This window comes from Triturus cristatus, chromosome 3_2 (assembly GCF_964204655.1).
Source record: "Triturus cristatus chromosome 3_2, aTriCri1.1, whole genome shotgun sequence".
In the NCBI taxonomy this organism is placed as follows: domain Eukaryota; kingdom Metazoa; phylum Chordata; class Amphibia; order Caudata; family Salamandridae; genus Triturus; species Triturus cristatus.
Window position 1 is genome coordinate 511,980,573 of NC_140584.1, and position 14,087 is coordinate 511,994,659.

Consider the following 14,087-nt stretch of genomic DNA (forward strand, 5'->3'; position numbering starts at 1 on the left):
TTGGCGTTGTAAATTATATTTTTTTACTAGAGGAGTCTTGACGACTGGGAATAAGGAATTGCCACTGGGACTAGAGAAGCCACTAGCAGCACTGCGCTGAGGAATTAGAATGAGGAATTACCAGTGGGAACAGAGACACAGCTGCAGCACTGCCTAGAGGACTTAAAATGTGGGAATTACCGGCGTGACCAGAGAAGACGCTGCAGCACTGTCTAGAGGATTTAGAATGAGGAATCACCAATGAGGCCAGAGTAGTAGCTAGCAGCACTCTCTGTGGGACGTAGAATGAGGTATTACCACTGGAAAGAGAGAGACAGCTGAAGGGCTTGTTAGAGGACTACAAATGAGGAATTACCACTGGGAAGAGAGACACAGCTGCAGCACTGCCTAGAGGACGTAGAATGAGGAATTACCACTCAGACCAGAGAAGCAGCTAACAGCACTGTCTAGAGGACTTATTTATTTATTTATCCATATATAGAGTACATGGTTACACCTCCACTTAGAATGAGGATTTACCGACTGGGCCAGAGTAGCAGCTAGCAGGACTGTCTACTGTACGCAGAATGAGAAATTACCACTGGGACCAAAGAAGCAGCTAGCAGCATTGCCTGGAGGACTAAGACTGAGGAATTTCCACTGTGACCAGAGACACAGCTGCAGCACGGCCTAGAGGGCTTAGAATGAGAGATTATGAACAGGGCCAAAGTAGCAGCTAGCAGTACTGTCTAGAGGACCAAGAATGAGGGTTTACCACTGGGAAGGGAGACGCAGCTGCAGCCCTGCCTAGAGGGCTTAGAATGAGAAATTACCACTGATACCAGAGAAGCAACTAGCAGCACTGCCTGGAAGACTTAGAATGAGGAAATACCAATGGGACTAGAGTAGCAGCTAGCAGCACTGCCTGGAAGACTTTGAATGAGGAATTACCGACTGGACCAGAGTAAGAGTAAATTACCATTGGGACCGTAGAAGCAGCTAGCAGCGCTGCTTAGAGAACTAAGACTAAGGAATTACTATTGTGACCAGAGACACAGCTGCAGCACTGCCTAGAGAATTTAGGATGAGGAATTACTGGCTGGGCCAGAGTAGCAGCTACCAGCACTGCCTATAGGTCTTAGAATGAGGAATTAACACTGGGACCAGAAAACCAGCTTATAACACACCATTTATCTGTGATTTTATCATGGTGCTGCAGCATAGCACTGCTATGGTAGTTCTTAGGTTGCCTTTTATGCATACATATTTTACATTTTCCCCCAAAATGTGGCTTTGCAAGCTACTGTGCATTATCATTACTTTTAGTTCATAGATTAATACAAAAAGAAGTGGGTAATTCTCCGCTATCAATTCTGCACTTGATTGTTGAATGCAGCAACTGAGGGAATGTTGCCAAGATCTTAAAGCACGGACTGCAGGTTTTATAGAAAGGAGAGGGCAGCAGGCAGGGAGAAACCGAGTTGTTGGAAAGGAGGAGCCGAGGACGTGTGGGAAAGTATTCGAATGTGCACTGCTATTGAAAGGAAGATTTTTTTTTGTTTAAGTACTTGAAGGGAATGGGATGAGCAGCCTTTTGCTGTGTATCCTCATAGCATGTGGTGATCACAGTAGAATACTGACAGCCCTTTAAAGTTTATAGATAAACCAGCATTGGCACAACCAAAGTCTTGCCTTGAAAGGCTTCTCAGTCGACTGTGAGCATGTGATCAGTAAAATGCTGCCTCTCAGACTGCCAGAGAGCCAACGGATGAAGGGGGCTAATCCATGGCCCCTCACCAGGTGATGTGGCAACAAATCTTGAATAGCAGTTTAACAGACCAGTTCATTGGTGAAGAGAACTGACTCAAAGCCCCTGTATGATTGTATATATGTATGTATTTTTATTATGGATTTTCAGAAAATTAATTTACCTAAAGCTGAATTCACATTATGCCATAGTGTATGTCCATGCAACTCTGTATTTAATATTCATTTGAACCAACTTGTTTCAGTAATATGTGATGCCAGACACATGATTGATGTGTTTGTTATAAATGTAGTATTAACATGCTTTCTTTGCTGTTATGTGTTTGTGAATGATACGTTTGCTTCATGTACAGAAGATTAAAAGTATTGTTTCTTATCTGAACAGACAATGCTTGCAGAGGTAACGGAGAAAATGGTGCAGATTATCCGTTAAAAACATCAAATGGAATTTACAACAATCATATAAACTTAACGTTACCTAGAAAACGTGTCCCTAGAGTAAGTACCTTGCTCTATCTACTTTTTCGATAAAGGGGAGCATGAGGCGATAGATTCTCACACTATTTGCAAAACTGTTTTTTTTTAAATTATTGTCATGAATTTCCTTTTCTTTGGAACCTAAAGCACAACAACAGTGTTTCACTAAAGATCACTTTGGTCCTATTTGTTTTTATAGTGAGCCTATTTTGTTCTTTGAGATCATGCTTACCAAAAGCATGTTGACGGGCACCAAAAATCACCTTCCACATTGTTTCTGTCAATTTCATCAAAATGTTTAAATGTTTTTTTTATTTTAACACTTTTAGGTATAATGTACACAGCTTTCTAAATAGACTTTTTCTCGTGTATCAATAAATTGATGCTTGTGTGATCCATTTGATTTAATCTGCCATGGTGGATTTTTTCTGTGTCCAGATTGTGTTGCCATATTTCAGCACTAACTGATGGATATCCTGTGTTGTTGTACCCTAGATTGAGAGGAAAACTGAAGAGAATGAGCCAAACAAGAGAAGGAGGAAAGGCCCGGATGGGGATGAGGAGGTTGGTACATAATCTGTTATTTTAACACTTGGTCCAGTGACCACTTCATTTTGGATTATTGCACTGCATTATGTAAATCCCAGGTTCTCTCCCTCCTATTTTGTGTTTTGAACATGCTAACAGGCAATAAATCTACCCAGAGCCGTGATTAAAAGAGCATTTTATGTATTCACTGAAGTTTCCTGGTAGGGACTTTTGCATTATGGTATAATTTGTTTGTAGTTCACATGAAGCTCCACTTCAGGCCGATTTATCATCTAGTTTTTTCCAAAGAATGTTGACCGTGTATCTAATTCCAGAGAATCTTCCTGCGAGGTGGAGCAGGGGTAAAGTGTATCCCTCCCAGTGCTGGCTTCTCATGCTTCCAATGAAGTAGTTGTTGCTACTCCACACTTATTTCCCTTTCCTTTGCAGAGCAGACAGTGTATCTGCTCCTGTCCCAGAGGACATCATCTTATCAGGAAAACCCGTCAAAGGTCCCTGAACCGAATGCTGAAGTTTGTGTTTCTAAGATGCGAGAGTGCTGCTATACATTAGTATGAGAGAGTGCTGCAATATGTTAGTAAGGAAAAGTGTGGCGACAGGTTAGTATTGAAGAGTGCAGTGAGATGTTCATATTAGAGAGTGCGGCTATGCATTAGTTTGTCTACAGTAAAGTGCTGATGTCACCACATACGGGTTACTGAAAGGCTCACTTTCAGTAATCTCATATTACCAGTTTTGAAACCAAACAGTTAAAACAATGGGCATTAATTGTATTGAAATTTATCTCACGAATATGAATTTTGAAAGCTGTGAGAAACTCTCTTCCTGTAGTTTTGCTCCTTTGTTTTTTATACATGAACATGGCTGTTTACAGCCGAAACGCATTTGACTTTGCACGATAGTAAAACTTATCTGAGCCCCCACATGCCATCTTCATCCTTATTGAAGAGGATGCTGGTTTATATAGTTATATATATAATCAAAGGAGCAAAACTACAGGGAGAGTAGTTTCTCACAGCTTACAAAATTGATATTCATGAGATGCATTTTAATACAATGAATATTAATTATATAGCAATTGGCTCTAAAATCTCACAAACATTAAGCTGAATCGTTTCCACTCGCAGACAACTGACATCCATTAAAATGGGGGTGGTGGGATGTGAATGAAGAATATTGTATTTGTACGCCCCGCCCCGCCCTCCCTTATTAGGTCTCGCTTGAGCCAGCGCTTTAGCGCTGCTCTCGCAAGAGCTTTTGTAAACGGGGGATTTGAAAGTGCAAACTAGTGCTTTCAGGCCGCCAACTACAGTGCATGTGCGCCGGGCGCGCGCACCATTTGGCAGCCTGCGTGATCATTTTGCGACCGCTTTGATGTTCTCAGTGAGCCGCGTGGCCACTGAGAACATCAAAGCGGCCGCGAAAGTGCACACCATTTGCCACCCCCTCCCTTATCCCACTTCCTGCTTGTTTAAATAGTCTTCATAAACCTGAGGTCGTGTGAAAAGCTGTTTTTACGTCACCACAGTGCGTCTACTGCAGGACTCGACCAAGGTCTATTATCTAATTGTACACTGTCACGGAGGTTGTGCGAGGCTTGCCTGGTATGCAGATGCTACTTTCCTACAGAGGCTGTCGAGTCCAAGCAAACGTCTGAATGGCAGGTTAACACATGCAGGCTTCGTTCAGGCATGAAGAATAAACACGATAAGGAGAGAGCGCAGTGCTGGCGGCCCCTTTGTGTTCGTGCTACCGTCCTTTCACTTTCTTCTAAGAGAACGCATGGCAGTCAAAATACACAATTAACGTGCCAACAGGAGTCTGACAGCGGGAAGGGTGAGCTCCAGCACCCCCACCCACATTTATATCAACATAACTAGGGAGGTCTGTTTCAGGTGCCATCATTTCATCGCAACCGCCCTTCCTGTATCCTGTCAATATAGGTTTTAACAACAAGTTACAGTGAGGCCGATGGGCCATTACTTATCTGCCAGCAAGCACTGTTATTATGTACACAAACATAACAACACCGGCCGGTCACAAACACAACATGTTCACAGTTTAAAGGGCAGAGTAAACGAGAACATCCTTGATGGCAAGTAAATGTAATATGCTCGCTCAATGTACGATCCTTTACATAGCATATGAAGTCCATATAGATAACATACACCATGGTCCAGGTTACATAAATCTCATTGGTTCTTGCTATTTTGCACCAATATGCTATATAGCACTACATGACGTATTCTAACATGTCATGATTGTGCCTGGGCAAAGGGTCGTGAATCTGGAGCCAGTTAACCCCAACTTAAGAACGAAACAAAACCCCAGAAGTTTTGGAAACTGCTGAAAAGGGAACTCTTTAGACTTCCACTCAATTGAGGTCGATGCAGGCCACATGTCCTTTTGAAGAATGTCAGTCATGGTCACTCATCGGCTGTCTGCACAATAACTTCCCCTTGCAACAAGCTAACTGTCAGCACTTTGATGTTACCGAATGGCTAATAGTAGCCCCTTCGAAACTGTTCTGTTATACTTTTGCAAAAGCATACCAAATAAAACAAGCGTTTGCAATGCAATAGGTCTCGCATTTACACGAGTTTAAGCTATTTGCATTGTAAATGACAATGCCTTTTAGTTATGTTTTAAAAACAAAAACAAAAATAAAAGGTATTGTTATTTGCAATGCCAATAGTTCAAATTCGCGTGAATGCGAGACCTATTGCATTGCAAATGCTTGTTCTCAATTGGACTACAGGCTATTCAGTGCTGCTTCACAGTTTTAAGTTGTTGGCATAAGATCAGTGTTCTGAGGTGACCAAAAGGCACTGTGCAGCAATGTATGAAACGACTTTATATATCATTAAAACAAAACGACTTGGACCGGTTTATGGGCCAGGCAAAATGAGCAGCACACTTGAAAACCTGCTCTGTGTGAGCCTCAGATTCTGTTGTTTAAACACAATACCATAACAGGATTGTGAAGGTTCACCTCTCAAATATCAGTAACAGGGCCTCCAACAAATGTTACATTCTGTATATGTAATTACAGACTGACTCCTAAACAAAATGAGAGGGGCATTAACAGAAACAGAAATGTGATGAATGAAGACTTGGTTAAGAATGATGACTTTCTTTGCACATATATTTCCATCTGCCACCAGTTGAATTGATCAATACGTTTAAATAGATATTGCAAGAGAGCAAATATTAATAACCATTTTGATCAGTTTATCGCACGGGGATTATGACTGTTGTCTGGGTTTGTCGTTTGCTGTTTTAAGTAAAATGAAAGCAAATGCATGAATTAACAAAGATGAGGTGGGATCTTTTATGTCATATCGAACATATTGACTTGGAAGAGTTTGGAACTGGTCAGGTGAATGATCACATTAAATGTTTTGTTTAAGGTTCATCGATTGTGCTATTGTATGGCATGCAAATTTGAGAACAGTTCAACATTTACGTCAATCATGGTAATGTTGAAATCTTCAATACCCATTATTTCACCAATTAGATCAAGGTGTGCTGAAAGGTTTACTTGTTATCGGAATGATTTTCAACCCAGTTTCCCTTACGTACAGATATTTTGAGGAGTTCTTTTAATTACTTCGACCGAAATATAGGCTATATCTTTTATAAAGTTGAAGATGGAACCATACAAAAAGGTCTCCAATTAAGATAGCGCTACAGTGCATGGTAATGATAGAAATCCCTATAAAAATGGGCATAACATATACTTGCTATTAAACCATACATTTACAATTACACTACCCTTTGCTAGCATGTAAATTTCTCCATGACCACATAATCTGACCAATTAAATTGTATGCTGGTGCTTGAAGATTAGTGTGTGGGAGTCAACAATGCTGTCCCCTGCATGTCTCCGAGGGGCTTCTATAAGCACTAGAATTCCCAGAACATCTGGTGCGCACATGCCCTGAAGGCTGTCTCCCAGGTTTTCTGAAAGAGGCCTTGGCTATATTTGTTTCAGCCTTTATGGACGAGTCTGAAATTGTAAACCGACCACCAACCAGTCACGGGCAACATGACTCGCGGGGGAGGAGGGGCGGGAGAGGCGATAAATAAAATTTAAAAAAATTGTAAACTCACCTTTGCCTCTGGTCCTGCGTCGTCTGGTCTCCTCTAACGCCTTGCAGGAAGCAGGCAGCCTCCCTCTCCTCCCCTAAGCAATGCCAGCATTGTGATTGGCTAGGACGCCGACCCCGCAGGCTTCTATGGGGAGGCCATTTTCTCTATGTAGCCTGCATGCAGCCTACATAGAGAAAATGCAGAGTGTGCATGACTGGTTTGGTTGGCCGACCAAACATTCAGTGCCCATAACAGTGGGCAAGCCACTCCTCCCCTACCTGGAGCAGGAACACCCACCCGCCCGCCCCAACCAGGCATACCTATCTGCTTTCTCGCAGTGCGAGAAGCAGAAACATAAAATGGTATTTAAAATACCATTTTATGTTTCTGTTTCTCGCACTGCGCGAAAGCAGTGGGCAACGCTCCTCCGCTTACGTGTAGGAGCCGCCCCTGCCACCCACAGCATGATCATTCAGCCACCTGTGCCTACAGATATGGGAGCTGAAAAGGGGAGTGTATATGTTGTTATTCATCCAAAGCACCTTAATCATGGATGTATACCTCCGTCACTCAGTTCACTAAATAAGGGTCAAACCTTACGGTGTTGTTATAATAGATAACAAACACATTGCAGCTCCTCTCAGACCCAAAGAGGAGCCACTGGACTGATATTCAGCAACAATTGCACTTGTCCCAATAGCAGATTGCTGGCAGGGAGGGGGGCAGAGAAAATACTTTGGGGTGTATCTAACACCCAATATAACCTCAATTTCATAAATCGAGATAGATCTGCAAAGCTCTACCAAGATGTGGCTTGTGAGTTACCATTAGGGAATGCTTAAGTGTGCTGAATTTACAGCCTATCCCAGCCCACTTAACCCACAGAGCAAAATGAAACCCCAACCAAGGTGGGGGGAATTGTCAGGAAGATGATGTGGCCACAAGTGCACAACAAAGGTTGTATTTATTTGACAAGTTTTTGGGAAGCAACAGAATGTTGCCTTGCAGTCTCTAAGGGCGCTAGGTGCACAGCAGGGTTATTGAAAGACGGCTAGGAGCAGCGAGATTCTCACTGATGCTCAGAAGGATCCAATATTCTTCTGATGGAAGAGTGTGGGCTGCAGTGTGTGTTAAGTCATATCTCAATATTTAATATTGAGTCAGTGATGGAACAGTGCTTGCCGCCGTGTACTACGGTGCAAAGTTTTGTAAGTATCCCGGGCCATTGTACCAGGAGGTCTTGTGTACAGTTCATAGAATTTGTCAGTTTAATTCTTGGCTTCAGTAGGAAGCAGTGGAGGGATGTCAAGACCTTCATTTTTAGAGACTGAAAACTTAAGCTATCAGTCTGAGCCTCCACTTTCTTAATTATGCCCAAGTGTTTCCTGGATAGTCCAGTGTTCTACCTTTCTGTGCCCTTTTTTGGGTGATGAGTCAACACATTTTGCTGAATACATGAAGTGCACATTTCTTTTTCTTCCTGTTTGGCTGTTGAAATGGTGTTTTGAGGACATCAGTACATTCGGTTCAAGTCTTAGAACTGAGCGAGAGCTGAGCAGCGCGCCCTCGAAAATATGAGGACTGCGTTGAGATTTCCAAGACCGCGTGAAAAAGTGTGCAACAGTCCTCGATCCTTCCCAATATGGCATGGTGAGCGAATGCTCCAGTTTTTGCGTCGTCTGCCGGTGCTAACGAGGCTTGGGGACTGTCTGATCATTTTTGGTGTGAAACGTTCTTGGATACATTTTCAGGCAATCTTAAATGCTAGAACGAGTTCAGCCAAATTGCTATTTTTTAAAGACCGAACCCTTAGATTTTTTCTCTTTTTCTATTTATCTCTCCAGATACTTTTGGGACCCAACAGTACGTTATAGGAGATAAACCACTTTTGCCTCAACTTAGGTCTATTAAATACGTTATAACGCGCCGTGACATTGTATATAGTGTTGTACTAAGTAGTTTATTAGAAACTAATGTTAGACTGATGGAGCTGAGATGTGATCTTAATATTTTCTTAAATCTGGAACTTGTCAGTTGCCAGACTTTAAGATCTAAATATGCCAAACGTAATTCCATGGATGATTAGTTTAGTGTTTCAGTTCCCACCGCGAGAAATGCTGTTTTCTATCTTGAATTGATTTCCCTCCATTGCAGGCTGTATTCCCACATTTCACTCCAGCGCCAGCACTCTTTCTTCCCAGGCTGCACTTCCGGTTCCTGCTGCAGAGGTGTCGGCGCACATCTGGCCTTCCAGTGCTGAATCATGTTTGAGTTTTCGCTCGCCTCGGAGGTGGCCGCGTCTGCATTGCCAATCATAACAGTCTGACTGCGTATTCTTCAAAGCCGTTTATTCAGGATGATCCGGGGCCTGTTTGAAGTCTGTGACACCATGACAGGTTGTTGAACTCCAGCTTCCGGACCCTTGGGTTTCACAGAATAATTCTCGTATAGCTGCGCCCCTCCTCTGCGTGTAGAAGCCAGCTGCACTCACGCATGTAGATGAGCAGCGCGAGACAGGGCCACGCGGCCCCGGAAGCAGGCCTGGGGATGCTGGGAGTGCCCCAGCAAGCAGGCCCCACCGCCTCCCCGCAGGAGAAAACATGGGGAAGAATGCAGGGGAACTGATGTGAACGTCCCAAGTCTTTTGAGGAAGATATCAAACACTTCCTGTTTCCCTGCCCCTGATGTCCTGCGACCAGAAAGCATTATCTATACTCATTGCATTAGAGCTCTGTGCTGAAGGATGAAAGTATGACTATGTCCCCACGTGGTGAATTTGAGGGCATTACGAGGAGTGCGGCCCTTTTCTTGTAGAAATGTCGAACAATTTAAAATCATACTGCAAGGAGATAAACTAAAGTTATGTAAAACCATCTCTAAGCACATCAGCAGTACCACTGAAGCCCTCTTAGAACTTATAAACAAACAAGATGCTCTGACCATGTACCTGCCCCAGTAAGATTAAGAAACTGATGATGAGACACCTAGGAACCCCCTTTTCATTGGTTATATGCTCTTATTGTTTGTGGGCGCCATCGCCTCGATAATCTGCAGGATAGTCCTAATGCTCATAGCACCCCGATGCTGGCTCAAGGACTGAGTTGTCCTCAAGAATAAAGAAGGAAATATGTCCCTAAAGACCAGAAACACACAGCATTTCAAAAATACAATTGAAAAGTGAAGATGGACACAGTAAGTGAGTTCACGATCAGGAACTTGGAAACCATGAAGGTCAACTAAAATATGAAAGTGAAATATGGAAAGAATAAAAATAGCAGCATCTCAATAGTTCAGTCAAAGATAATTGAAATCAATTGCCATGAAGGCTGCCAGAGATTAAAATAAATGCAGCATTAAGCAAAATCTGAAAAACAACTAACATCCTCGTTTATACTTTCTGCGCTATCCTGTTCTTTTCCCACACATAGTTGCTCATGCGGACTTAGTGATTCGCCAAGGGCGAATATTGAAAATGCCAACTATTTATGTAAAATCTCATCTTTTTCTAAAAGCGTGACGCACCTGAAATTAGGGGTGGGTGGAATTTGCGTAGTCGCGCTACGCAAAGTTCAGCGAAATGGTAAAAAATCTCCGCGAGCACGCAGAAAATCTGCGAACACGCGGAATTGCATGTTCGTGATGCTATTTTCCTGTTTGCGAATGCTGTTTGCGTGCTCAGGGGGAAATATCTTGCGAACACGCATTTTGAGAAGCGAACAAGCGAAAAATTCTGTGAAGCCGCAGAACAACTTTGCCAATGCTTGTCTTTTATCGTTTATCCATTTTTTATGTAAAGTCCAGAAAAGGCCAAATGCAAATAAAAGACAAACATTGGCAAAGTTTATAGGTCTGGCGTTGGCAGCCAGTCTTTTTGGCTTTGTCAGTGTTTGGTTTGTTTTGCCATGGTTTTCGCAGAGGCAAAATGTGAATGACACAACAAGAGATCAATGGATGAAGAGGGCCGGCTGAAAGCCCATATAAGTAAGTATATTATATGTCTAATTTTAGTAAAACCAAAAGTGTTGGCTAATGGCTGACATATAAAGAAAGTGCAGCAAATTACAGTCCCAGCTTGTCTGTGTCTTGAAAGCCGGATTTGACATTTGCTAAAGGCATGCTTCCCAGTGAAGGCTCCCTGGTAAAGACAGCATAATATTGTAGAAATTCTTCAAGAGTTAGCTTTGCTTTATTGTGGCGAAACACTTGGGCATTCTTAAGTGGTACATGCTAACCAATGAATCTTCTGATGAAACAAATCCATCAATACATCATGTGTGTTCATGGCTGCGATGCTTCGCTAGAAGTGTATGGAAGGCCATCTCCCCCTCTTGCTTTGATAACAGGAACTTCCTGTATTTAGGAGTCCCAAAATATTTATCTTCCAGTTTCCGATTGATCATGAATGTGGTGGCTCGTCTGTTCTGACTCCTAACCTCCGTGCCTCCTTATTGGGCCCCTAAATAGGCTACATTAGCTCCCTTTTGCCAAACTAGCTATTTTGAAATCCTTTCACACGTGACATCTAACTCTTTCCCAATATTCCTACAGCATTTTAGGGTGAAAATAAGTTTTTATTGGCATTTAAAGCAACTATCCAGAAGATAACAATATAGCAACAATCAAATGCCCAATCCCCTCTCCCTGTGAACTGCACAACCCCCTCTATGCCCCTCCCACCCCTGTTACCCTGCTTTTGCCCCCCCCCCCCCCCATTGCTTGAGGCGTGCATAGTACCATGACTCTGAATACCAAGTTCAAGGTCACAGGGACAGTGGTATATCTTCCTCCTGAGATATGCTGAAGTAGTAGCTCTCCAACTTAGAGTCATCCAAAATCTTGAGTACACAGAGTCTCTGTAAGCAGTGCAATGTCCTAGAATTCCAGCAATTGGCCCCACAGTTTTGTAAAGTCTTTTTCTTTGCTTTGGGCCATGTGTTGATCGCATTTCCATCCCCAAGATACTCTATAAACGTTCAATCAATTTTTATTCTGTGGGCATCATCTATTTTTCCCCCAAATATTTTTTTTATTTCGTAGCCAGTAGAAGATGGGAGATAAGCTGGCCTTTCTAGTCATCAAGCTAGTAGATTGCCTCAGTAGATTGCAACACCACCTTACGACAGAGCATAAAAGCCGAGCCTGTTATGTCCTCAATTGTAGTGAGCTCCAGGTCCCAGAAGGGCTGTTTCCGAGGGCAGACCAAAGGATTTGTGGTAAGATCCAATCCTCCTAACATCCTCGTCAGCTGTGCATATTCCATCTGATGACCCATCTGTGCCAACCTTGACGGGATGTACTCCATCTGGAGAGTATTTTTGGCATAGCTTCCTGCCCCCTGTATGAGTGGCAAAGTTATTTGTGTATTTGATGATATCGTCCCATTGCTTCTCATTAAGATGAATCTTCAGTTCCCTTTCCCAGGACTCCTGGAACCAAGGTTTCTCTCCGTGTCTACTGGACTTGAGCATGTTGTGAATTTAAGATGTCATGTGACCTGTTCAAATCATCGGGTACCTCGCAAAAGGAATCCGATTTCTACTTCCATCTGGTTTGATTCTGAGGTCATGGAGCCATTGGCTTCAATGCATACTTCTGTATCTCTCTGCGTCGAGAAGGTGAAACTCAACCTTCAATTCCTACATCATTTAAAATGTTATGTTCAGCGTGCTCTTTGCGCCTTTTCCACTTTAATACCAGTTTTGCCTAATACACACAAACCTTGTTTAGGCAACGATGGTTACTATTTCCTTGCTGCTACTTACTAGAATAATCTCTCTCACTCTCAAAACTTTAAACAATCTTAACCTATTTGTCGAACAGGCATGGTTCCTCCACTAATGCAGAGGAGCATCGCCCCACTGCCTTTCAGCACTGTAAAAAAAGGAAAAATAAAAGGATGATAACCAGAGGTTATCATTATTTAATTTTTCCTTGCTGAGGCAGTTTTGTCGGGCGGGCGGGGCTCGGCAGCACAAAGGGGAGGAGTGGTGGCACTCTCTAAGTGTCCAGGACTGTTTGACCGGCCCTCTTGATCCAGCTAAATTGTCATGCACACTTTGCTTTTTCCCCACAGGCTGCATTACAGCCTGGAAGGAGAACATGCTCAGGCTACCAAAGAAGAGGGGAAATTAGAGGTTTAAAGGTTAGGTTCACCCTCCATCTTGTACATAGATCAAAAATAACCTGAATGATCAGGTAAAAAGAACCTAACCTGGTGGTGTCAGAACAACAATTGGATTCCGAAGGTCACCCAAACAAGGAAGAAAGGGGCAAAACTTTGCCTTTCTTGAGTCCCCTCACTCACCAGGGTTTCCCCACGGTGACATGCTTCATCATTGGGGTCCTCTCAGTCCTCTAAGGACTGAGGCGTGCTGCGACTTGCGGATTACGTAGGAGCACTGAAAACAGATTATGTGTAGTGCAAGTGTCGTGAAATGGAGTGGGACAAAGTGAGTTAAAATAATCAACTAGTGTGCCAAATATATTTTATTCTTGCTCCTAGATAATTGGTTAAAAACGGGGTAATATTCTAAAAGGCCCTAACTATAATGGATAGGTGTACCTGCACTACACATAATCTGTTTTAAGTGCTCCTACGTAATCCGCAAGTGAGGGGACTCAAGAAAGGCAAAGTTTTGCCCCTTTCTTCCTTGTTTGGGTGACCTTCGGAATCCAATTGTTGTTCTGACACCCCCAGGTTAGGTTCTTTTTACCTGACGAAACATGCTGAGGCTCCCATTCCCTGCCTGAGCACCGAACCACAGCACTCAGACCAATAACAACGCTGCGTTTTAATTGGCTTAGGGGGAGCCTGGGTATGCTTCTTGCTCGCACAGAAGCCAGAAACAGGACAGAGGAGAGTAGGCAGCTGGCCACTGTTTTTTTGTTGTTGTCTTTTAAGCCCCACTTACCCTGCCCCACTGCTGCTTCACGGTAGCAGACGCTACTATTCTTGAACAACTTAAAACATGGATCATTTCAACAAATCTCAACAAGACTATGTTAAGCCGGCCCTAACAACCTGTTAGGTTACAGCCACCTTCTATAAATGTACCCCTGCCACCATCAGACTACTGTCATCACCATACAGGCATCACCAGAATCGAACCATTACTCATGATTATCCATTGTCATCCCCTATTATTCTTGGAAGTGTAGCACCTATCCCGTTTCTTGATTGTTTTGATCTCTGCAAGGCTATTGATGAGAAGAAAGATAATGGT

The 14,087-nt window shown here is 43.0% G+C and overlaps 1 protein-coding gene across 4 annotated transcripts in view; it reads left to right on the forward strand.

The window, feature by feature from the left end:
* MICAL2 (microtubule associated monooxygenase, calponin and LIM domain containing 2) overlaps positions 1-14,087 on the forward strand; it is an 812,711-nt gene that overhangs the window by 308,967 nt on the left and 489,657 nt on the right. For all 4 annotated transcript variants that reach the window (XM_085648193.1, XM_085648195.1, XM_085648194.1 and 1 more), the window contains exons 14-15: positions 2,132-2,244; positions 2,719-2,787. In XM_085648193.1, coding sequence (XP_085504319.1) covers positions 2,132-2,244; positions 2,719-2,787 — 182 coding nt within the window. The remainder of the gene's footprint in view (positions 1-2,131; positions 2,245-2,718; positions 2,788-14,087) is intronic.